At 41.6% G+C, this 25,921-nt stretch overlaps 1 protein-coding gene across 4 annotated transcripts in view; it reads left to right on the forward strand.

The window, feature by feature from the left end:
* Nucleotides 1–24,799, forward strand: part of ACADSB (acyl-CoA dehydrogenase short/branched chain) — a 35,925-nt gene extending 11,126 nt beyond the window's left edge. The window contains exons 2-11 of one of the 4 annotated variants that reach the window (XM_024768962.1): nucleotides 10,505–10,664; nucleotides 10,880–10,980; nucleotides 13,469–13,675; nucleotides 14,227–14,397; nucleotides 15,480–15,605; nucleotides 16,775–16,867; nucleotides 20,180–20,269; nucleotides 21,185–21,322; nucleotides 23,592–23,691; nucleotides 24,419–24,799. In XM_024768962.1, coding sequence (XP_024624730.1) covers nucleotides 10,505–10,664; nucleotides 10,880–10,980; nucleotides 13,469–13,675; nucleotides 14,227–14,397; nucleotides 15,480–15,605; nucleotides 16,775–16,867; nucleotides 20,180–20,269; nucleotides 21,185–21,322; nucleotides 23,592–23,691; nucleotides 24,419–24,489 — 1,257 coding nt within the window. In that variant the 3' untranslated portion in view covers nucleotides 24,490–24,799. The remainder of the gene's footprint in view (nucleotides 1–10,504; nucleotides 10,665–10,879; nucleotides 10,981–13,468; nucleotides 13,676–14,226; nucleotides 14,398–15,479; nucleotides 15,606–16,774; nucleotides 16,868–20,179; nucleotides 20,270–21,184; nucleotides 21,323–23,591; nucleotides 23,692–24,418) is intronic. The other 3 variants (XM_024768963.1, XM_024768964.1, XM_024768965.1) reach the window with 3 other exon arrangements.
* The last annotated feature ends 1,122 nt before the right edge of the window (nucleotides 24,800–25,921 follow it).

The raw sequence follows: 25,921 nt of genomic DNA on the forward strand, positions 1-25,921 counted from the left end.
GACCGGGGCACGAACCCGTGTCCCCTACCTCGGCAGGCGGACTCTCAACCACTGTGCCACCAGGGAAGCCCTGTATGTCTATCTTTACTATCACTTAGGACAGTAATTACTGTAAGGAACGGCACCAAAAACCGGAGGAGAGCTTAAGCAAGCTTTATTTGGGAACGCTCCCGGGCGAGGCTCACTGATCCGAGAGAAAGGGGCCAGAGAAGTCGCGCCCGGGTGTGGGCGCGAACAAAATTTATAGGGGTGGACGCATGGGAGGTGCTTGCTGTGTGAAGCAGCCCTTTTTGGGTGTTGTGGCAACGTCAGGTGTCGGTTGCATCAGCCACTTTGGCGGGGGTTCCGTCTGGCTCCCTGGGCCCTTCCCCGGACCTGCTGGCCTTATAATTACATCAGTTTTTACACTAACCCGTAAAGTATAAGGGTCCGTCCATTCCCTTCCACCCACTACAACAGCTTGTTAAAAAAAAAAAAAAAACGAGTTCATGACCCTTGTAAAAGATGGTAAAGAAGACTATTCAGGAAGGGACTACTGCATTGGGGTTTTGCAGTAGGGATGTGAGATCAAAGCTCAACTCGAAATACAAGGACACATGGATTAGCCAAGAAGCAGGGTGGGGGTCAGTGGGTGGAAAATTAAAAGAGAAAACAGCAGAAATCAGGGGGATTCTTGCTAGACCCACGCTCTACAGGATCTTGCCAAAGGTGGACCAAAGTGATGAGATACCAAGGATAGGGGATTTTCATTAATCTGTCCCAGAAGGATTCTTACTAAAACTGGATAGAGGGGCACTTGAACTCAGCCCAAGGCTGGGACCTAGCAGAAAGAGGAGCTCGACTCCTTTGGTTAAGGAGAGTCTTTGTCAAACTTCCCCAACACTTCAGGGTCAAATGGGGCGCAGGGGAGAAGCTAGAGGGGGCTGAGGAACGTGGGGCGGGAACGAACGGGAAGAGAATGAGAGCCGAGTGTCCTGGGAGTCGGAGAGATGGAGCATCTGGAAGGAGGAGGGGGCGCTCAGCTGAACTGAGTCAGCTGCAGTGAATAAATTGAACTCCGAAAAGCATGGAGATGTTTGATCTTGAAGGGAGGAGATCCTGCTGATTGGTGGGGGGCAGAGCCATGTTGGGGTGGGCTGAGGAGTGAAGTAGAGACAGCTAGTAGAGCAACTCTTCAGCAATGTGTGGCTGTGAAGGAAGGAAGGGGAGAGGCTGGTCACCGGAGGCAGATGCCAGGCTCAAGGATGGCTCACATGGTCAGAATTAGAGCAGGGTGAAATGGAAAAAACATGGAAGACAAAAGTATGGCTGAGTACCCTGCAGAGGTTGGAGGGGTGGGATCCAGAGAAGAGGTGGAGGGACTGGCCTTAGGAGGGAAGAGAAAAAATAGGTGCAGGTGCAGGACAATGTATGGGGTTGGTGGTGAAAAGTTGAGGCGGTTCCCATTTGTTGGCATTTATTTTCTCTAGTAGAAGAGGTTATAAGCTGTCAGTGAGGGGTGAAGCTTTGAGTGCTCTGAGATAATCATTTCAGAGAACGAGAAAGACCAGGTTGAGGTTGGTGACTATAAGGCTGTGAGCGTGTGTGTGTCTGCGTCTGTCTTCTGGATGCAGGCTCGGAAAAGGTAATCATTGGACACATTCTTGGTTAGAGTTTTGATTGTACTTCCAACGAAATAGGGGAAGGAGTTGATCACAAAGTGGGCAACATGAGGGAATTTGGGGAGGGATGGAACTATTCTGTGAGGAATTGTGTTTGGATACACAACTCTGAATTTGTCAAAACCCATGAAACCATACACCACAAAGGTGAATGTTATTTTATATATAAAAATAAAATCGAACCAGCGTGTAGAGGGAAGATGGAATTCAGGCTGTGGTAAATGAATCTCACTGTATTACGAGTTCTGATGTTGTGATTTATAATAATGTTAAACAAAATTCAACCAAGTAAATTTGAAGATCTAACTGGCTCTATTCAATGGTTATGAATTGGATGGCATCCCATCTAGTAAACAGAAGGTCATTCTTAAGAGCTGTTCAAAATGGAAGGATTTTCTATAAACAGGAGGGTTGGGCAAAAGAAGAGAAAGGGCTATTTGGGGTCAGGACATCTGGGAGAAGGCATGCACCCAGGTGTTTTTTTTATCAGGTACATTGCTACTGCTTCCTCTTGGTGAGGGGGATGGAGAGGGCCCAAGTGACAGACAGTCTTATTGGTACTGACCAGAAAATTCCAAATTTTCTGGATTATACTTCCAGAGAAGGTCAAAACTGCAGTTAGGTCGCGTATTAAATCTAGGTTTGATATCAAGCACTTTAGCACAAGTGATGCCATTTTGGACCTGTGGTTTTTCTCTGTAACAATAAATGTATGTTTTGGTCTTTCTCCACGGTTCCTGGCTCACAGCTCCCAAAACTTTGGGATTTCTTAGGTAACAAGAGCAATGGGAGCATCTTTTGTTATATTTGGTCTCTTGTCCTCAGTTCCTGAAATCACTTCAGAGCCTTAAAGGTTAAATGGGTGTCTTGTTATTCAAAACAAGCTCCTTTCAACCGCTCCTGAGTTTATGTTAATGAGGTGACTTGGGAAACACCCAAGAATGGGGGCTGGTTGCCAGGGAAATGAACCACAGGCTTGGAGAGTTGGAACTTTCAGTCCCACTCAACCTCCTGGGAGGGAAGAGGGGCTAGAGGTTGAATCAGGGGTCACATGAAACCCCCATAGAAATCCAAAAGGATCGGGTTCTGAGTTTCCCAGTTGGTGTGAGTACATTGAGGTGCTGTGAGTGTGGTTCTCTTGGAAAGAGAGCATGGAAGCTCTGATACCTGTCCCCATATCTTGCCCTATACATCTCTTTATCCTGTTACCCGAAAAACTGTGTTCACCTCTTGGTGGGTGTCGAGCCAGAAAACACAACTGTGGACTGTATGGGAAGATGCAAGAGTCTGGGCTCACTGAAATCATTCCTTTGATATGCACCTCAGCTAGCTGGGACCAGTATCCTGTATTTTCACATCCTGAGTTTCCTCAGGGCTCACTGTAGGGAGTGGCTGCAGTCTGATGGCTGCTAGGTGGCAGGTATTCTTTTTTCCTGAGTTCCCTCAGGGAACTCAGTTCCCTCCACTTTGGAGGGCTGCAAGCGCTGATGACTGACATCCTTTGTTTACTGATATGGCAGGAAATATTCCATTTCTCACAACCAAGCCAAAGATCAGAAGGATTTATTATTTGCTGCTAAGTAAGGAGATCTTTCCCAACAGCAAAATTGGGGAAGTTTTACACTAAGGATACCTGCATATTCATGAGGGGGCTCGAGCAGAGGAGAATTAACATAGAATTGGGGCAAAGGTTGATAGAGTCCAAGCTTTAGTTGACTGAAGGGTCAGAAAAGGTCAACATCATCCTTTTCTTGGATGGGGCCCTTAGCTCCTGCAGAACTCAAAGATATGTGTCAGTTTGTGATGTATATCCCTTGAAGAGGACCTTGGGACTATATTATCACTGATCTATGGATTCTTGACTTCTTTTCCTTTTTTCCTGCATTCACTCACTTTCCTTAAGATCATTAGTCAGACATGTTTTAGTGCAAGCATCGTGGCCAAGCTTAGATCACAAAATGGCTTAGGCCAAAAGTGGCTTCTCATGTCAAGAAAGCCATACCTGGTTCTCTTTCTCTGGGGACCCCCTACTCTACCTGCTTACAATCTGGCTGTTCCTGAGTAGTAGCCTTTTATAACAAACCATTAATCCCATAAGTAATATGCTCTTCTAAGTTCTCTAGAGCTGCTTTAGCAAATCAAATGAACCCAAGGAGGGGGACTGGGGACTTCCCCTGTATAGCTAGTGGGTCTGAAGCCCAGGTGACAACCTGGGCTTGCAGTTGGTGTGTGGGTATGTGGAGTGTGGGCCGTTGTGGGGCTGAGCCCTTAACCTGTGTGATCTGACACTGCGGTCTCCAGGTGTCATCCAACTCAGGGGCAAAGAGTTTGCCTTACAGATTGCGGTGAATTCCTTGCTTCCTGAGGTTCACAAAATACCTTGAGATTTTTGCATCTGTAAGGAGGTGGCCTTCCTAATTTCTTTGATAAAGCTGCTGGGAACCTAAGAGTTTCCAGTCTCTGGAGGGATCAGACCGAAAAAATAAATGTTTCAATTCTGCTTACAAATGGATAATTTACCAAATTGCTGTAAGTCATAATGAGCTTAAGGGAAAGGTTTCCTTATATCTGGAAAAATACAGATTAAAAGCCAGTAGTATTTCAGACAAAACCAAAAAAATTATAACCATATTCAGTTTACTCAAGTTTATGTAACTAATCCTTTTTTGTTAACAGTTTTATGAAATCAGAGTTTCCATTAGACTTTTCGAATATCTTACCCAGTTCAGCAGTATGATTTAAAAGTTATCAAAAAACTGTACTTGTCAAAAAGTCCTTTCTGTAAATCTTCTTGAAGATGAAGCAGTTTTGCCAAGCGTCAGTTTAAGTGTCTTTGAATGATAAGGGACTTAAAAAGTCAAGGTTAAAGATCTGATTACAATGTTTTTGACAAAGAAGCTTAACCAAGTTGCTGTGACGTACGACATTTTAAGATAACAGCTAGAATTATAATATACCAGGACATATCCAAATTTCAGAAATTTTATATAATTTTTAGAATGTCTGTATTAATAGCATTTATCCATACAGTATATTCTAAATAGTTTTATCACTCGTGATAATGCTCTCCATGTAATTTAACATACCAGATGATACTATTAAATAGTTCTCTCTGAAATGCCTCAAGGCCCCTCTGAAACATCCCAAAGTTAGCTGGAGGGCAAAGGAACTTTAAGTAGATATTTGAGAAGTTTGTGAAAGATATCAAAAAGTTTCAAAACTCTAGGTAACCAAAGTGACAAAAGATTTCAAAAGCAAATACAGATCACTTAAAGGCAAAGAAACTCACACAATCTGTTATCAAAAGCAGCTATCCCAGAAAACTTTTTTCTCTTAACAGGCAGAGAAAACCAAGTCCAGTCTTCACTTACTGGTCCTGGAGCTCATAGCTCATCCAAGTGCACATTTCCATTTCCCCTGACCAAAAGTGAAAATTGGCAGCTGGCCAAGCAGAGGGAGAGGCAGGGGAAATCCCTGGAATGAATAGTTCCTTCCAGCAGCTGCTGGAACTTACTTGAGAATCCCCTGTCAGGGCTGGCTAGCCACGAGCAGCCCGTTCACCGAGGTCAACCCTGTAAGTCACTGCAGCTGGCAGCTCCAACTCAGGATTGCCAGAAGCAACTAGATGCCCCAAGAGCGCAGCCCCACGTTCGGTGCCAAAATCTGTTACAGACCTCGGGTTCGGCTGCTTGCGACTTAAAAGCCAATAATTGAGAGGCAAGTGTCAGAAAGAAGGAAAGATGCTTTAATCAGAAAAGCTGGAAATCTGGGGAAAAGGTGGGCTCATGTCCCGAGACCAACTCTGAAGGTTCTGCTCAGCCGTGACAGTTTTTAAAGGGAAAAAAGGGGGAAGAATCTCAGTGAATCATTGAGGCAGGAGGTTGGATTCTGCATCATTCTCCATTGTGTGCAGGCTGTCTGGTTCTCTTCACTGTTATCTTGCCCAGTGATCTGCCTGCAGGATTGCTATGGAGGATGTTGGGGGTAGGAGCTAGTTATTCTTTCCAGGAAAAGGATCAACAGGTTAGGCAAGGCATGGTGTGCATTCAGGAGAGCATAAGCCAGGAGTTAGGTTAAATTGCCTAGTGCTCTCATTCCTGTATTTAGGTTTTTGAAGGTTAGAGGCGGGGAGGAATGGGGCAAAAGAGCTGCTTTCACAGGTAGATAGTGTCAGAATTGCGTTGAATGGTAGGGCACTCAACTGGCGCTGGAAAACTGCTTGTTGGTGTGGGGAAGCCTCTCGAATGTTGGAATTGGTCCCAGAATCATTACAAGTGAATCACACAACCACACTGAGATACAGGGGTGGGGAAGAAAGAACTTTCAGAAATAATGTTTTAACTGGGAACCATGAGGCTAAAGACAGAACTGGACACAAGCACTCTGATTAATTTGATTCTCACAGTGGTATGTAGCAGTTCTGAAATGATTTTATATGTGGACTAGGTTTGAATAAGCAAATTCATCCTAAATCATGAGTCACAGGCAGGTTTCTCAGTGTCAGAAGTTACCATAAGAAAATCTGGCTAGAATGAACCCTGTGAACTCTGGTACTAGAATGGAATCAAAATACGGAAAGAAGAGTACACATTCATGCACACATGCAGTGAGGAGAGCCAGGAGGGCACATGTGGTGGTAACCAATGACTGTCGTGGTTTAAGATGAAGCCCTCTTGTTTTATCAGAACTTGTCCTTTGGAAAAGCCGAGGTGGGTCTTCGCAGTTGATCGCAGCACCTCTCCTGTGTCTTCTTTTTACCATTCAGACATGCGAAAGCTTCTTGTCTTGAAGTGCTTTAAGGATGTTTCAAACAGTACTTTGTCAGCTGGAACGTAATGGAGAAGGATTGTGATCCACTCACATGAGTTTAGCAAAAGTTTCACCAGGACACTTAGCAGTCAGGTGTTCTTAACCTGTTTTTGTGCCATCTGTGGAAAGTAGACAGCAGTGCAGTCGAATTTTTAGACCTTTTCTCAAAATGTTTTAAAATGCATAAATTTAAATATATAGGATCACAGAGGAAATCAGTTACAATAAAAGTGATAAAAATATTTTACATTGCGATATAGGACTATGTGCTCCTTAAATAAGACCTGACAGCAGTTTGAATAACTACTATAATTTTGAAGTAGTGATGAGCACCAGCAGTATTTCAACTGTTATTTGATATAAAAATATCTGTAATTTCTTTTAGTGACAGTCACAGATAACTCAGTACTACTGTAACTGGTTGCCTACATTTATAATCAAAGGGAATGCTACATTTCAGTTAGAGGTTCATGAAATAAAATATAGTTTTTCCCCCATCCAAGTTTGTGGACTTTGTTGTTCTGCCTTTAGGAGTCTGCAGACCCCAGATTTGATCATCAGGACTTCTAGGTGCAACAGAACTCTAGGCAGTTGAGTAGGAAACAGATGAGACTCAAGCTTCGAAAAGTATTTGGCAAGACATAAATAACCATTATTCCATTCAAGTAGCAATTGCTGCTCTATACAAAAAAATGTGATGATGTGGTACAATGGCTTATAACTGTGGAAAATCATTTTGATGGAGTGGGCACCAAATCTGCAGAGGCTGAGGCTGAGGTCAACACTGAAGGGCAGGGGACAGTTGAAAATCATCGTGGAAACCTTGGGCTGAGCGGTTAAAGGCAAGGCAAGGAAACATCTCCTTTATTAAAAGCTGTCATGTTAAAAGGAAATTTTTTTTCTGCCAAAAAGGATAGGTGTTATCTTTCAATGCTTCGGTTAAAAATGGATTCCCCTCACTTAACGTATATAGCCACTGTATTTTATGATAAGTATCTTCAGTAATCTCCCCCTACACTTGTATACCACTTTTTAAAGTACATTTGCTTCTCTTATCTTGTGTCTAAAGTAATTGCTCTGTGTTGAACAGTCATCTACTTTGTCAGTAGCAATATTGAGACTAAGGGGGTCACAGTTGTGTCAGCAGGGAAAAATGGGTGTAGTGAGACCCACTGGCTTGTTTCTCAGTGCTGGGCATTCTGCTAAAGATACACTTCGGTGGAAAGGTGATATATATTGACAAAGAGGCACAACGAATTCTGTAGTGGGTTTAGTGAAGTAAATCTCCCCTAGAAATAAGAAATGTGTGCAATGTGTTGCGGCTTTTGAAATGTAATAGGCAGGTGTCATGGGCATTGCGCGGAGAAGATGGCCTGGCCCATTCTTTCATTCATTTGGATTCATATTGAGGGCCCCATCCAGCCACTGAGCAAAATCGCAGCCACACCTAGTTGCATCCGTTCTCCCATTCTTCTTCCCTCTTCGTGCCTGCTGCTGTTGCTGATCACTCTTTCTCCTCCTGCTACTTGGCACCACTCCCCTGCACGTCCCCTCGCCTAGGCCCCTTCACATTTGCATTTCTTACCTCGCTTCTCCTTACCCTGCTTTTTCATTCATGTCATCTGTTTCATCAGGAAGAGGACAGTATCTCATGTCTCCCCCTTCCTTTTTTTTTTTAATATTTATTTATTTATTTTGGTTGCACAGGGTCTTAGTTGCGGCAGGTGGGCTCCTTAGTTGTGGCAGGCATGTGGGATCTACTTCCCTGACCAGGGATCGAACCCAGGCCCCTGGCATTGGGAGCACGGAGTCTCATCCACTGCACCCCCACGGAAGCCCCCCCCCCACTTCCTTTTAACTAGTCCAAAGTTTTCATGTCCCAGCTCTGTCTTTTAATGAGAAAAAAATGTTCCATGCAACTTTGCCCTGAATTATCTGTCTCCTTATTCTCAAAACAAAATTAGCTAGAAAAATTGAGACAGACACTTTTTTTTTTCTGACTGGCCAGTGTTCCTTTTTCCCAGGTGAATCCAAAGCAGAATATATCTAAGACACAGAACTGCAAAGATGGACCGATATGTAGGGGAGATTAACAATGGTTTCAAATATGGTGACTCTTGCTTCTTTTTTTCTGTTTTTATCAAGAAGCTTTTCAGTGTACACTCAAAACTATTGAGAAAATATATTGCAGCATATTACTACATTTGCTTTTTAATCTGCAAAGCTTGGCTTTGTTTCTTGCCTGTTCCATGCACTGTGTCTTGTCCTAACTAGATCCTAAGCTTCTCAGAAGCTGGTGAACTTCATCCCTACATGTGCTCTTAGGCATTTGACAGATGCTCAGTGTATTCTGGGGTTTTTTTTTGGTGAATGAAAGGAAAACACTAGTTTTTTAAACAGCTTTATTGATATATAATTTACAGAGCAATATAATTCACTATTTTTAAGAGTATAATACAATGGTTTTCAGTAAATATACAGAGGTGTGCAACCATCACCACAATCCAGTTTTGGAACATGTCCATCACCCCAAAAAGATCATTGTGCCCTTTTGCAGTCACTCTTCATTCTTACCCTGAGCTCCAGGCAACCACCACTCTACTTTGTGTTTCTATGGATTTGCCTGTTCTGGAAATTTCTTATAAATAGACTCATATAATATATGATCTTTAGTGGCTGGTTTCTTTCACTTGGCATGTTTTTGTTTTATGTTCAGGGAAAGACTAATTCCTCATTTGTTTCCCCTGTACTAGAATTCTACAGAATAATATTGGGAAGGTATAACAAGCATTCGAAATTGGATGGTCTCTTTTTTTCAACAAAATTGTAGCAAATCCTTTGCTGACTTGAAGGACTTGGGGCCCTGCGACAGGGGGACACACTAATGGCAGGAAGAGCTAGCCTTGCAGTTTAACTAAGTTACAACCATGACTCCTTCTGTTATGACCACCACGACTGTGTTCTTAGGGATCAGAGTAGAATTAGTCGTTACAGTTTGCTGAGCCCTTACTGTAGGGTGGGTACCACACTAAACCCTTGTTGAGGATTGCTTCATTAATTGCTTCATTAATACAAAACTTTCCAAGGAAGGAAACTAAGACTGAGAGATTTTAACTGAGAGGTTAAAAACCACTTACCCAAGATCACATAGTTAGTAAATATCAGACCGAAACTAGTTCTTTCAGGCTCCAGAGCCCATTTTCTTCTTAACCCGTATACTCTCTTACTAATGAGAAGCTAAGAAAACAAAACTGGCCATGGAAACCAAAAAAGCACAGCTGCTTGCAGCCAGGCACGGTGGGGTGGGGCGCTCTGCTCCCTCAGTTGCCCCTGTGCCCTCACTCATTCCTGCCCCACGAGAATTCTCTTCACAGTGGGCAGTCAGTACTCTTAGAAGTCTGGTTTCCTTATCCAAGAAGTTAGAGAAATGTGACATTTTAAGAATGAGTTCCACCTCGAAAGTTCTGTTTCCTTGAAGGTAGAAGTTAATTATCTGGGAAATGTGTTTACTCAGAACAGCTTATTGCCAGATAAAGGAGATATATGTTAACAAACCGATTTGCGATTTTGGTTACAAGATGGTGAATCTTAAAATAATGTGCCAGGTTAATCTCCCTTATTATTATGATTTTTTATAAATTTATTTTATTTATTTTTGGCTGCGTTGGGTCCTTGCTGCAGTGCGCGGGCTTCTCATTGCAGTGGCTTCTCTTGTTGCAGAGCATGAGCTCTAGGGCGTGCGGGCTTCAGTAGTTGTGGCTCACGAGAAGAGCGCAGGCTCAGTAGTTGTGGCACATGGGCTCAGTTGCTCCACGGCCTGTGGGATCTTCCCAGACCAGGGCTCGAACCCGTGTCCCCTGCATTGCAGGCGGATTCTTAACCACTGCGCCACCAGGGAAGTCCCAATCTCCCTTATTTTGCTGAAAGAAGTTATAAGAATGGGTTATAAAGTTATTCCCAAAGAAACTGATGTTCCAGTACTTTTCTTCCCTTTTGTGTGTGTGTTCCTTATTCAATGGGGACTGTTCCTACAGCTTAGAAGAAACTTCCCAATTTGCCTGTCTTCCTGGAAAAATCCTCCTCATGTCCTAAAATCTTCCCAGTCAGAAGCTGGACTCAAAACAACAAATAAGGCACTACCCTATGCCCCTCTGCAAACATTTACAGATGAGGAGATGATGATAAAGAGCACAGGTGAGTGAATTTCTCAATTTCACCACAGTATTCCTCTGGTCATTACTTGGGCCTGCAATGTGAGATCACATGACACGTGACATGATTGGGAGAGGTGTTCATCTAAGTTTGTGAATGGAATTTTTGACATTAATTAAAAAAATTTTTTTCGAAAAAAGTAATACATGTCATATTAATAAAATAAAGACTTAGCAGTATTTTCTTTTTCCCTACAGTTAAAAAATTTGCCCAGGAACAGATTGCTCCTTTGGTTTCAAAAATGGATGAAAATTCAAAAATGGAAAAATCAGTAATACGAGGATTATTTCAACAAGGGGTATATAATTAATGATTCTTCCAATTTCAAACTTTCATAAATACCTTCCAGTGTTAAAATGTATGCATACTTTTAAATTTAGGAATTGTAATGATAGCATAATTTCCTAATCAGAATTATCTGGGATCTCTTTTAGATTGAGATCCTAGTTAAAAATTTTTAATTGAATTAACATTTTAAATTAGAAATACTGTGCTTTTTAAGTAAAAGGCTAGAAGCAAAAGCGATTTCTTTAGACCAGAGGTATTCAACCGGGAGCTGTTTTTGTCCCCCAAAGGACATTTGGCAATGTCTGGAGACACTGGCTGTCGCAACTGGGTGTGCTGCTGGCATCTAGTGAGATAGAGGCTGGAGATGCTGCTAAATATCCCACAGTACACAGGACAGCCTGCCAAGACCGAATTATCCAGCTTAGTAATGCCAAGGTTAAGAAACCCTACTTTAAACTTCATACCAGCACATCTACCTGAATCCCTATGTATGTGGAAAACTTAAAAGCAAGAGGTGATATCTGAATTCCACATTAACCAAGGCAGCCGATTTCTAAGGGAGAGGTTATCAGCACGGGAGCCCCAAGGAGAACATTTCAGAGCCACTGCACTCTTCATCTCTCCCTTCTCTATAGGTGTGAAGATTTTGTATTTGGAATACCAAGGCTATCCCAGAACTAATAGCTCCTACCCAAAGCCATTGGCTTAACTCTTGTCCTGTTATCCTGTTTGAAAATTAGCCTTTTCCATGTAACTGTTTTCTTTTTTTAATAATTACTTAATCAGTTAATTTTTGGCTGCACTGGGTCTTCATTGCTGCGTGTGGGCTTTTCTCTAGTTGCGGTGAGTGGGGGCTACTCTTCGTTGTGGTGCGCGGGCTTCTCATTGTGGTGCCTTCTCTTGCTGTGGAGCGCAGGCTTCAGTAGTTAATGGCTCACGGGCACTGGAGCGCAGCCTCCGTAGTTGTGGCGCACCGGCTTAGTTGCTCCGCGGCATGTTGGATCTTCCTGGACCAGGGTTCGAACCCATGTCCCTTGCGTTGGCAGGCAGATTCTTAACCACTGCCCCACCAGGGAAGGCCCCCTGTTTTATTTCTTACTGTTTAAAAGATACCAGCTTTTTTTTTTTTTTTAACTACCAGGTATTGTAGTGATTTTTCCACCTTTCTTTTAGCAATGAAACTTGGGAAAATGGAATCTGATGTGGAGCCACAGTGAGTCAAATGGCATCTGTGAGTCCACTTCTCAGCCAGATTTCATCTTCATTGTTTGCAGAACCTCTAGGCTTCTCTGAGAGGTCTTGAGCAACACTCTCCCGAGGGGCAGTTCTTGCAGGCAGGGTCACACGCAGCGACGAGTTGCCTGCCACCTCCTCAGCTGCTCCTGTCTGCATGTCGTACCCCGTGGAGGGTCTGCGTTGCACATCCTGCACCAGCTATTCTCGGCCTCATGTGACTCCTAGCTTCTGTTGTCCCACTTCTATGAAGGTCACCTGCCATAATAACTGACAAATATTTCCAGTGTAGGGGGATTTGGTGACCTTTTTAGAGAAGCAGTGTCTCTGACAGCTGTTAAAGATATGATAGTCCGATATTCTCATGCTGGCCCCAGTCTTCAGGCACACCCCAATCCTTGAATTCTTCCTCATAGAACATCATTTCTGGTTCCCTCAGTCTTTCTATCATCCCCCATGTGGTTCTAACTTCATGTCAGCTAAGTTTCCCATCAGCTTAGAATATAACAGCCACACCCAGGCTGCAGCGCGTGTGACTCTAGAGTGCCTGGAGAGGATAGAGAGAAGCATTGCCCTTTTACCTGTTCACAGCTTTGGGTCTTGAATTACGTGTGCACACATTCTCCTTCTGAAATGAGGACACTTAAAAATGGAGTGTTACGGACGTTTCATGTTCCAGACTTAGGACTGGTTACTGAACAGTCAGGCAGTTACTGGAAAGCCTTGACCAGTATTTGGCCATGCTTACCGGGCACCTGGGCCTTGTCTAGTGTGGTTCTAGGAAACACCACCACATGTGGTCTGCTAACCATCTGGACTTGCTAAAATGGCCCAAAACGAATGGTCATTCAATTATTATCTCGGCTGAAAGAGTCAAGGTGGGGGCCTGACTCCAAGAGATTATGCTAAATGCAACTAGGTATTCCACTGCTCTCTTCAGTTTCTTAACTGTATATTTTCTCACTATTCTGTTCCAGTATGCTTCAAAGCATTTTACCTCTCTTATTTTTGTTTTTTAGATCCCAAAAGGAAACAAATGATAGTTCTAGCATGTAATTTTATCCTTTGCAAATATATTTAGTTTCTGTTATAGATTTTTTTGTTACTTAGAGTGAAAGAGCCATACCAAATTAAAGAAAGATATACATACAGAATTTTAAAATTAAGCTGATGTGGTTACAAATTATTTTTGAACTTGTTCTTGCAAGGAATTGTCCCATATAAAAATAGCTTTCTTAATCTATGTTTCCTTATTTTTCCTTTAGTTGATGGGTATTGAAATTGACACCAAATATGGAGGAACAGGAGCTTCATTTTTTTCCTCTATCCTAGTGATAGAGGAATTAGCCAAAGTTGATGCGTCTGTGGCTCTGGTATGTGACATCCAGAACACGATAATTAACAGGCTAATTGGAAAATACGGAACAGAAGAACAGAAGGCTATCTATTTGCCCAAGCTAGCTACAGAACAAGTGAGTTGAGATGAGTTATTGAAATGGATCTGATCTTTTCTAAACATAGGACATTTTCAGGAGAAAAGCAGCCGCAGTGTTGGCTTTTCTATTCAGGACCACAACACAGCACCATTAATAACTCAAGCAATGCTCAATAAATTAATGCTACTAGAAAAATACAATCTGACTCTCATTTGCCACTTGGAAATGTAGGGAATTATCATTGGACAATAAAATTATTTCTTTTTTGGTCCCAATTATATTGTCTAATACCTTTGTTGGTAGTTTCATTTACATTGAAATGCCTTTCTCCTGTAATTATGAAAACCAATTTAATTAAGCTTAACATTGAATATGTATGCTTAGGTCTTTAAATCTGCCTTAGACAGATAGTGGGGTATAGTTTGGAAAATAATACTGTCAGAATACCATTACTATTTTGATACATACAGGCTTTTAGAAGTAGCTAAAAGTTTGATTTTCAAATGTTTATTTTGCTATAAGTTGGTATTTGTTATGCAAAGTATAAATATAGGTATTAATTTGGAATTTTTTCTTTGCATGTGTAGATGGGAAGTTTCTGCCTTTCAGAGGCTGGAGCAGGTAGCGATTCATTTGCTTTGAAGACCAAAGCTGATAAAAAGGGAAATTATTATGTCATCAACGGGTCAAAGATGTGGATTAGCAATGCCAAGGATGCCGGGCTCTTCGTGGTGATGGCAAATGTAGACCTTACTCTTGTAAGTTTGAAAACAAAGCTGCTCCCCGTTTCCCTCCTAATCTTTTCATTTCTTTTTTCCTACTTCCATTTCGTTTTTAGGACATAGTCTTAAATTCTTCATTCTCCTCAGTACTGAAAAGGTTAAACAACTGACATCTTTTCATCCTCTGGTTTACTAATATCCTAAAATAAATATTACAATTAACATGAATAAACATTAGCTACATGGAGGACCATTTAATTAATCTCCTAAGCTGTTATATAGGAGGCTAATCTTAAATTTTGTAGAATTTCAGATTTTCTATTTAATAATGAAGAATTTACCTATTTAATAGTACATTTATTTTTAAAAATGTTTTATTCAGTTGGAAAACAGACATATAGCAAAATGATAAAGATATCTTGTGTTTTTTGTCTAGTGTAGCATTTAATTGAATTAAATTTTAAAACTAAAATATGTAATAAAATTAAATTTAAAATGTGGAATTCATCCTGTAATACTTTAGTGTCACTTAATAATTTTAATAGCCACAATGGTTTCTGAAAGAGTAAAATAAATAGTAAGGTTCTTGATTTTGAACCTAATGCCCTCCCATACTTCTTGTTTCATAATACACATGTTGCAATTCTGAGTCCATTAGTATTTACTGCTAAAGTCTGTTTTGCTTTGTTTTTTGGTTTTTTTGCTGCACTGGGTCTTTGTCGCTGCGCACGGGCTTTCTCTAGTTGTGGCGAGCGGGGGCTACTGTTTGTTGCGGTGCGCGGGCTTCTCATTGCGGTGGCTTCTCTTGTTGCGGAGCCTGGGCTCTAGGCGCGTGGGCTTCAGTAGTTGCAGCACGCGGGCTCAGTAGTTGCGGCTCACGGGCTCTAGAGCGTGGGCTCGGTAGTTGTGGTGTATGGGCTTAGTTGCTCTGTGGCATGTGGGATCTTCCCAGACCAGGGCTCGAACCCATGTCCCCTGCATTGACAGGTGGATTCTTAAGCACTGGACTACCAGGGAAGTCCCTAAGTTTTGTATTTCGTTTTCTGTTTACTTTGAACTCTGGAAACAAGGGATCTCATCAGTCAAAGTGATTATAGCATTTTAAATCTTCATTTCAGGGGTATAAGGGAATTACCTGCTTCTTGGTAGATCGTGATACTGAGGGCCTTCATATAGGGAAACCAGAGAACAAAATGGGAATCAGAGCTTCTTCTACCTGCCCATTAACGTTTGAAAATGTCAAGGTGGGTATCCTAGATGTGGAATGGCTTTGCCTGGAAGTATAACTGTGCGAGAAAGGCGTCGCACTGTTAGGCGTGCATAGGAGGGTACTTTGTAAAACTCTTGAACGATGATCTTAGGTTAGGTTATGACCTAAATGTACTTCCCACGAGAGTTTAGGCCAGAGGTGGAAACCTGTCTGCCCAGCAGCTGGCCTCAAGAGCCAGCCCGAGGATTAATCTCATTTATACTTCATAAACCTGGTACTTGCGCATCACACATAGCTTCCGAGGAGTGTGGTGTCGGCCCAGCAAGGCCACAAGATGGGGGTGTTGCTCAGTGAGAGTGGAAAACAGCCAGGCAGCGCCCACAGGTTAGAGTTGAGTCTTAAAAAAAATGAGGAAAAGATAACTAGAATGCTGTGCTTTAGAACTTTACATAGGTCGGACAGGATGTGACCTTTTGGCTCACTGGTGATTGTGTGTGAGCCTATGGGGTGTCCTTATGGATGTCGTGTGAGCCTCACTACTGCACCCCAACTGTCTTTCTTCTCCTAGTTTCCCTTTTCTTTCTCCATTCTGCCCGCTCTCTCTCCTAACTGCCCATATTAAGAAGCTAAGTGTATTTTCTAAAATTACCTAGTCTAGATCTTTTTTCAAGTAAACGGTTGAATAGTTTTATGTATTTCTTCTCTCCTCCTTTCTGTTTGGTACACATGCCTGTGTACACACACACACACACACACACACACACACACACACCCCTCAGCTGATTTTTGTTGTGATAGTAGTCTCAACAGAAGAAAGGTTTCTACCCTTATATGTTTTCTGCTATTCCTAATATTTTATCTTACATTGTAGCATACAGATAAGAGTTCGGGGAAAATTGTTACTCATTTATGTTATTGATTAATTGTATGAGATTTCATTTTTCTAGATTCACCGAACGTCTCTGCTGGGCTCTGGAGGATGCAATAGTGAACAGCATGGACTTGAGTCCTATCCTTCTGAGAGCATGTGGGAAACAGTTTAGAGGGAGACAGAGACATAGCAGATAATTTCCTTGGAGTTTAATAAGTACCATGCTAGAGAATTATCACAGAAATTGGGAGTATATGTGCATTAAAAAATATATTACCAAAATGAATTATGTTAAATTAAATTGAGAAAAAACTGCACGTTTTTCTTTTCAGGTTCCAGAAGCCAATATCCTGGGACAAATTGGACGTGGCTATAAGTACGCCATCGGGGGTCTTAATGAAAGTAGAATAGGAATTGCTGCACAGGTGAGTCAAATTTTAGTCCTTTAACTTGACTCTTCCACACACAGTCAAAATGTAAAAAGAAAAAATGCGGTGAAACCAATGAGTATTTGGAAGCTTGTGAACACAAGATGGCACCCTTCCCTTCCATGAGGTAAAAGAATAGCTTCTGGCTGTGATTTCTTTAAGATTCCACTTTGGTCAATTATATCATGTCCTGAGAACCAAACAACGGCTTAGTGGTAACAGTTTTTCTGCTTTGAGAGCGTTAAAGTATTATCTAATACCTGGATCGATAACTTTTTAAGTACATTATAGATTAAATGTGGTATTTTTTTAAATCAACTTTTCAAAGTATGTGATTCATTCTGAAATTTTAAAAATTAAGAATAAGTAACATTCTATTGTGTAGTAAGAGTCTCTATAGATAATAAGAGATTTGTTGCTTAGTGTTTTGCATGTGAAAATCAGACAATTTTTTTGATATGGCACTTAAAATGGCAACAATTAAACAGATATGTATGATGAAAACTGTTCAATTTCTTACCAAATATGCCCTTATAGCATATTAAATTTTTCTGTTAGGTGATAGCAGTTATTTTCAAAGTCTTTGGTTTTATTATGAATTATTTCATTTTTGTAATGTATTTATTTTTAATCAATGAGTATCCAAAATTCAAAAGCTTACAGCTTTTAGATTTTGAAGATGTTGCATATATTAGCTCTTTGGAGTATTTAAATTGTAATTGTACTCTAGTTTTGTTTTTTTTTTTGCTGCTGCTGTTAATTTGCTAACAAAGTATTCTCAGATCAGAACTTAACCCATGTTTCCCACAAAACTAGATAATCTTTTTAAAGATTCAACTTCATCAGATATGACATTAAAAACTACAACACTGGATTTCCTTATTCCCAGACCTGTAAATAATGTAGATGTCTGGCAGTAAATGCACAGCCTGGGCTTTAGTCTAATTACTCCAAGTTATCTTATAACCTAGTTAAAAGTTAAAGTCAGAAAAAAAGAGAGAAAAAGGTACGGTCTGGTAGTTATTGTTTCTTGGTTAATACTGTGGATGCTTTTTGGAGAAAGAGGCATCCAACCTCAAGACTCTGTAGTTGTAAAGAATTTAGTTTTTCAGTATTTATAGTGAAAACATTTTACACTGTTTTGGAAAAGCCTGTTTTGATTGGCAACTGATAATTACGGTTTTTGTGTCGATATACCATATTGTTGGCATATTGTAAACTTTAGTTATAAGGGTTTAATGACATCATCTTCTCTCATAGCCAAAAGTGCAGTGAGTTGCTGTCTCACCTTAATTTACTTTTGGGGTTTTGTTTTGGTTTGGTTTGGGTTTTGTCCTTTAATTTTTAGCGTAATATTCCATTCTCCAGAAAGTTCAAAATAAAAGGCTAAAGGAAAATTTGAATGAACACTAATGAAATATTGATAAGTTTGTGGGCATTTCCCCCAAAAGCTTTAACTATTGATTTTTCTTTTCCTTTTTCTAAAACCTACATGGTTTGGCATAATTAGATAGTGATTTTTTTTATTAGTTATCTATTTTATACATATTAGTATATACATGTCAATCCCAATCTCCCAATTCATCCCACCACCACCCTCCCCTTTCCACCCTTATTGCCCTTACGTTTGTTCTCTACATACATCTGTGTCTCTGTTTCTGCCTTGCAAACCAGTTCATCGGTACCATTTTTCTAGATTCCACGTATATGTGTTAATGTACAATATTTGTCTTTCTCTTTCTGACTTACTTCACTCTGTATGACAGTCTCTAGGTCCATCCACCTCTCTACAAATGACCCAATTTCATTCCTTTTTATGGCTGAATAATATTCCATTGTATCTATGTACCACAACTTCTTTATCCATTCGTCTGTCGATGGGCATTTAGGTTGCTTCCATGACCTGGCTATTGTAAGTAGTGCTGCAATGAACATTGGTGTGCATGTGTCTTTTTGAATTATGGTTTTCCCTGGGTACATGCCCAGGAGTGGGATTGCTGGGTCATATGGTAATTCTATTTTTAGTTTTCTAAGGAACATCCCTACTGTTCTCCATAGTGGCTGTATCAATTTACATTCCCACCAACAGTGCAGGAGGGCTCCCTTTCCTCCACACCCTCTCCAGCATTTGTTGTTTGTAGATTTTCTGATGATGCCCATTCCAACCAGTGTGAGGTGATCCCTCATTGTAGTTTTGATTTGCATTAGTGATGTTGAGCAGCTTTTCATGTGCCTCTTGGCCATCTGTAATTAGATAGTGATTTAATGGCTACCTAATGTTAGAATTTAGAAACAATTTCTAAGGTTGAATCATTCAGTTGTTATGGAGATTAGTTTGCAATGAGACAGTCCAGCTAAAACTGTCACCACATCCTGATTAGTTCTTGAAATGTATAAACTGATGTTTTTACCAGCTCCTCTGTGCAGTTGTCCTCAACTCTAGCTGTGCATTAAAACATTCAAGAGTTTTTAGAATGCTGGTGTTTAGGCCACACTCACCACCCCCCCCCACCCCCATTATTGAGCTCCCCGAGGTGATTCTCGTGTGCTGCCAGGGTTGAGAAACCCCTGCTCTTTTATGTTCTGATGCCCTACCCACCAAAGCTCTTGTTAATCCTGATCACATTCAAAAGACCAGAAGTGACCTTGCACATTTGACTTCTAGAAGGACTAGAGGCAGCTACTCTACAGTCTTTGAGGCCAGTCTTTGAGCAAAATTTCTGAGGCTCACTTTGTGCCTGGAGACTCAAACCTAAGGGAGAAGAATCCCAAAAAGTAACCTGGGTGCATGAGCACAGCCACACCAGGAGATTTAGCTCCTGGAATCAAATGTGCTCTTCTTCACAGGAAATTACTCACATTTTCTCCCAGGGCTTCCCCAGTGGCGCAGTGGTTGAGAGTGCACCTGCCAAAGCAGGGGACACGGGTTCGTGCCCCGGTCCGGGAAGATCCCACATGCCGCGGAGCGGCTGGGCCCGTGAGCCATGGCCGCTGAGCCTGCGCGTCCGGAGCCTGTGCTCCGCAACGGGAGAGGCCAGAACAGTGAGAGGCCCCAGAAATGCAAAAAAAAAAAAAAAAAAAAAATTTCTCCCAATTACTAGAACTTAAGTTCTATAAATGCAGTGGATGAAGGTCATTAACATTAGACCTCACCACCTCGGTATCTCTAGTCCTTTCCCTACCCCAACTTTTCAATTTGCCTGTAAAAAGCATTCATAACTTGAATAACTTCATAACTTCATAACTTGAATAATTAAGAGCATAAACTTATAAAAAATAAGAAATTCTGATTTTTTCTTTTTTTAACAGATGCTGGGACTGGCTCAAGGATGTTTTGACCACACTATTCCATATATTAAAGAAAGGGAACAATTTGGCAAAAGAATATTTGATTTTCAGGTATATAATTATTACCATCTTTCTACAGTGCTGTGCTCTCCCTCTTCCCATTAATGAAGAACTTCGTTACAAAGCTGTAAGGGAATCCCCTCGGGGATTTTAATGGGAGAGGCACAGAGAGGAAGGAATAGATCTTGGTGCATACACTTGTGCCTACCTGGACCTTCTCCAAGGGCAGAGCAGTAATCCTTGAGGCCTGGCTATGGCATGATTCAGGATACCTTGGTGAGCACTTGGGAGCTGCCTCCTCACTGCTTCAGAGTTCCAGGGCATGGCGTCTGTAGTCAGACTTCCTGGGTTCAAATCCTGCTTCTTTGTCTTATTATTACTAGCTTTAGTTACCTCACCTCTCCAAACCTCAACTGCCTCATCTGTAAAATAAAGATAGCACTCTGTACCGTCTAGGGTGATTCAGAATCAGGTAAATGTTTCAAGTGTCTGACACATTATTAAAAATAAGTCAAATTTTTAAACCTAATTTTGTGATCATTTATTTTTTAGATCTTGGCAGTTAACAATTACCTGACCTTTGAAATTTTTTAAAGAAGCAATACACGTAGTGGTTTATTTTATTATTTATTTATTCATTCATTCACTCGTTTATTGTGGCTGCGCGGGGTCTTTGTTGCGGCGCGCCAGCTCAGAAGTTGCGGCATGTGGGATCTTAGTTCCCCGACCAGGGATCGAACCTGGGCCCCCTGCGTTGGGAGCACAGAGTCTTAACCTCTGGACCGCCAGGGAGGTCCCTGTAGTGGTTTATTTTAGATTGCAGATTTTAAACTATTCTTGCGAAATGAGTGTGAATTTTTGGACGGGTATATTTTGAATCTGTCAGTGTTCCACATCCAGGCAGGACTTTGACAGTGAGCTGTTTTCGGAAATCACAGTTCTCTACCTTGGGCCTGAATGTTACAGGGGCTCCAGCACCAAGTGGCTCACGTGGCCACCCAGCTAGAAGCTGCAAGATTACTCACATACAACGCTGCAAGGCTTTTAGAAGCTGGAAGGCCATTCATTAAAGAATCATCTATGGCCAAGTACTATGCATCAGAGGTAAAAGAAAAAAAAGTCAGTCTTTTTATTTTTTAAAGATATTTATTTATTAACCTCTTCATCTAGAAATGTTGGTTACGCATTTGTTTTTCAAGTAAAATAACATGAACTTTCTAGTTTCTACACCAGAAATGCAAAAAAGTAAAGCTGCCATAGGGAGGTGCTTTGATTCTGTGAGGTCTCCATGTTTTCATAGGCTCTTAGGTGGAAACCGAGGCACCCAGTTCAGGTAGAAGGCCCACCGTAAATCCCTGGATGAGCCTCAGCTGAACGATGGTTGGGACGAAGTGAATGCCCTGGAGATAATGTGAAATAAGAATGCCCAAGAAGGGACTGTCCGTGTGTTGATGCTTCCCGCTCATGCATATGCATTCTACATGTAACACACTGGACTTTGGTGGAAACTTAGCCTCATCACTGGGCTGCTCTCTCCCAGCTTCGGCAGTATGTCTTAGTCATTCCCTGGCTTCAAATATTTATTTAGCATCTTCAGCCCCCAGATTTAATCTTCTGCCTCAGCCTCCCTTCTGAGTTCCAGACTAATAGATCCCGCTTCTGCTTTACCTACCCACCTCCCCCCGACCCCAGCCGCAAACCTGAGTCTGCTTGACACCCTCCTTTCCCTCATCCCCCAGTTGAATCCATCCTCAGTTTTGAGGATTCAACCCCCTAAATATTTCTTTTTTTTTTTTTGCGGTACACGGGCCTCTCACTCTTGTGTCCTCTCCCGTTGCGGAGCACAGGCTCTGGATGCGCAGGCTCAGCGGCCATGGCTCACGGGCCCAGCTGCTCCGTGGCATGTGGGATATTCCCTGACCGGGGCACAAACCCATGTCCCCTGCATCGGCAGGCGGACTCTCAACCACTGCGCCACCAGGGAAGCCCCCTAAATATTTCTTGAATTTGTTTTTTTCTCCCTTCGTACTGCCACTTGTCTAGTCCAAGCTGTGCCGTTTCTTTATCAAACCACTGGAGTCACCTTCTAACCTCTTGTTTTCCCCTGTTGCTTTCTCCCATCCAGTGTCCCTTTTCAAGGTGTCCATGAGGCCGTGCCACACTCCAGCTTTAAACCCTTCAGTGGCTCCTCACAACAAATGGGACCTTTTTATTTGTTTCCTATTGCTACTTTTAACAAATTACCAAAAATTTAGTGGCCTAAGACAGTACAATTCTATTATGTCACAGCTCTGGAGGTGAGACGTCTGAAATGAGTCTCACTGGGATAAAATTAACGTGTCAGCAGAGCTGCCTTTCTGGAGGCTCTAGGGGAGAATCCATTTTCTTTTCTTTTCCAGCTTCTAGAGCCAACTCTGTTTCTTGGACTCATAGCCCCTCCCTCCGTCTTCAGAGCCAACAGTGTAGGGTGTTCAGATCTGACTGCTTTCTGTTTCCGTGGTTACATCGTCTTCTCTGCCTCCCTCTTTCCTTTATAAGGACCCTTGGGATTACATGAGACTGGCCCAGATAGTCTGGGATCATCACCCCATCTCAAGGTTCTTAACTTAATCACACCTGCAAGTCTCTATGCCATGTAGGGGGTGAACATTTACACTTTCTGGGGATTCTCCTGTGGACATCTTTGGGGGCCAGTACGTTATTCAAACTGCTCACCATCATGTGCGGCCCGCCTGCCCCCCATTCCCTTTTTACAGGTCACCCCGATCCCAGCCCATTGGTTCTCAGGCTCTTGAGGCTGATGAACCCATTTTCCCCTTGGAGGCTTTCCACGTGTCATTCCTCAGCTTGAAATGTGCCCTGACTCATCCTTTAGTTCTCAGCGAGGCTGTAATTTCCTCACCTATCCTCCATCTAAGTCATGGCAGCTTCCCTAGCAGGCTCTTCTCTTGCCCCATACAGTTTTTCAGTTTCGGTGACTGCTATTCAATCTCTGTCTCTCTGAATGACCAGCAGGACCAAAAGGGCAGTGAGTGACTGGCCACCCCTCACCATTGTGGCTGGCAGAGTGGGTGACATAAGAAGGCCCTTGATTAACGTTTGCTGAGTAAATGATACCTGTCGACAAGTATGAGTCTAAACAAATACCCTAATTTTCTTAAGAAAATAAGAATCTTGTGAACTAATAGGATATTTTACATAAATGGTATGTACAGAGAATGGGACTAAGGAGAAATGCTAATTTATAAAATGACTTCAATCCTTCCAACTGCCAATGACAGTGAATCCACGTTACTAAGAATATTCTACAAGAGCGTTTGTAATGCATAAGTTATGTGGCTTCAGCATGTGATTTGCTGCTGCTTTTTGGTAGATTGCGGGCCTAATAACTGGCAAATGTATCGAGTGGATGGGAGGAGTAGGCTACACCAAAAACTACCCCGTGGAAAAATACTTCCGAGATGCGAAGATTGGTAAACAGAGTTTTTACATTTATTTTGTTTTGACTCTGTAGGTGTTTTAGGCTGTTGTATCTGTTTGATTTTTTTAACTACTGGTACGTAGGCAAAGGCAATTTTCATCTCTTCAGTTATTATGTTTATTGGCTCTCCTTTTCTTGTGGCTGGGTTGTTTTCCCCTACTTCTTCCTTCAAAAAAAATAGATTTTTATATATATATTTTTAAAACATCAAATTTCCTTTTTAAATGCCCCAAGGCCTCTGAAGGCCTTTCAGTGAAACCACAACAAGATCTACTGTCTTCGTTTTTCTTTTACTAACAACGTTAATATTTTCTATTAGTTTAATGCTGTTGGTTGAAGCTCAGCTCTAGTTTTAGACACTAAGTGCCTACCCAAGCCTGAGCGTTCCGCTGCTCCACTGCCAGGTGGGAAAATAGAAACCGCAGTTATGAAAGCTGCCTGTTCCTGAGGAACCATCCAGGCTCGTGTGTTGATAGTTTAGGAACAAAAAACTTCCAGCTGTTTAATACTGATTCTGGAAATCTGTAAACCAAATAGAAAATTGTTATCTCTGAGGCAGAATTACCTTGTCAAATAGTACCATATTCAGGGGACATTGGACAGTATTCCTGGTAAAGTTTTACAGTAAATGCAGAGGTAATGTTTGCAGAGCTGTTTCTTGTATAGACTCTTAACCACATCTCCACTCCTAATTGTTCCTTTTCTCCCCTTTGTTGAAGGTACAATATATGAAGGAACTTCAAATATGCAGCTGAACACCATTGCAAAGCGCATAGATTCAGAATACTGACAGCCACGGGAGTAGGACCCCTCCCTGGTGTCACCGGTGTAAAATTTTAAACTGTTGTGCCTTGTTGGGGGCTGCGTTGAATGATTTTATTTAGGCCCTTCACCTTGGATCTGGAGGTAGACCTTTCCTGTCTCCTCTTTCCAATCTGCTTAACTTAGGTGCAGAAAATCATTTTTAAATTTTGGGAAGAAATGCATCCATATTTTCTCCAAAACTATTTTTAAAACTCTATGTGCATTACCATTTTAGCTTCAGGGTATACAGAATTTCACTCTATTGGAATTTGGAAAAAATAAAGACAATATAAGTATTTCTTGCAGACATGGGTATTTTGTATCCCTGTCATTGTGCATCAGTCAGAGAGACGTTTGTGATAGTTGGCAATTCTATAGAAGAAATAGATTCGATTCTAAGTTGCTAAACTAGGTAGCAACTGATAAAAATTTATTTAGAAAAATCTAAAAGTTTTAGTTCTGAATATCTGAAAATGAGTGGAAAATGGAGGGAAGAACTCTGTAGTTTTTTTTTTTTTTTTTTTCTTCCTGCGGTACACGGGCCTCTCACTACTGTGGCCTCTCCTGTTGCGGAGCACAGGCTCCGGACGCACAGGCTCAGCGGCCATGGCTCACGGGCCCAGCCGCTCCGCGGCATGTGGGATCTTCCCGGACCGGGGCACAAACCCGCGTCCCCCGCATCGGCAGGTGGACTCTCAACCACTGCGCCACCAGGGAAGCCCCAGTAGATCATTTTAAAAACAAGTCTCTACATTAGTTTTCAAGTATGAAATTTTAATAATTTTGTTTAATAATTAGAATATACTCAATATTGTAATCTTTATTTTTTTCTGTCTTTAAATTGAATACTGTTTTCTCAAACTTAGTTATTGAGCTTTATCATGAATAGTAATTCAGAAATTATATTTTGGTTCAGTGATTCTCAAGAGGAGATGTCTTGTCCCCGTAAAGAAGTGTATTAAAATCTTGTAAGGAATGAGGGATAGAAGGGAGCTGTAGAGTTCAAAAAGCATATTTGGTAATATAAAAAATGACATTTCTGGGAAGGCAAAAATAAATCTGTTGTTTTACAGTCAAATTATGGAAAGGCAACGCTCAACATAATATACGGCTGGCGATGCCATTTCTTCAGTATCAGGGATTCTCAATCAGAGAGACCTTGTAGGGTACAGGTCCTCAGTCCCCTCAGGAGGGAGGAGGACAGTGAAAGGTGAGTGTTTTATATTTTCTGGAAGGGAGCATGGGTTAGAGATGTTGGAAAATGTTTCAAGGCTCATACAGTTGCTTAAAGTAATCACTGCTGTCAAAAGGGAAGCACTTTAGTACTTTAATGAAAGGATAATGCTTATTAAGAAAACTTGACATTTTCAAAGTAATTTTGCTTTGCGTGTTCATGTTCATTGAATTGGGTTAATTTC

Source organism: Neophocaena asiaeorientalis, unplaced genomic scaffold (genome assembly GCF_003031525.2).
Source record: "Neophocaena asiaeorientalis asiaeorientalis breed wild unplaced genomic scaffold, Neophocaena_asiaeorientalis_V1.1 scaffold1577, whole genome shotgun sequence".
In the NCBI taxonomy this organism is placed as follows: Eukaryota; Metazoa; Chordata; class Mammalia; order Artiodactyla; family Phocoenidae; genus Neophocaena; species Neophocaena asiaeorientalis.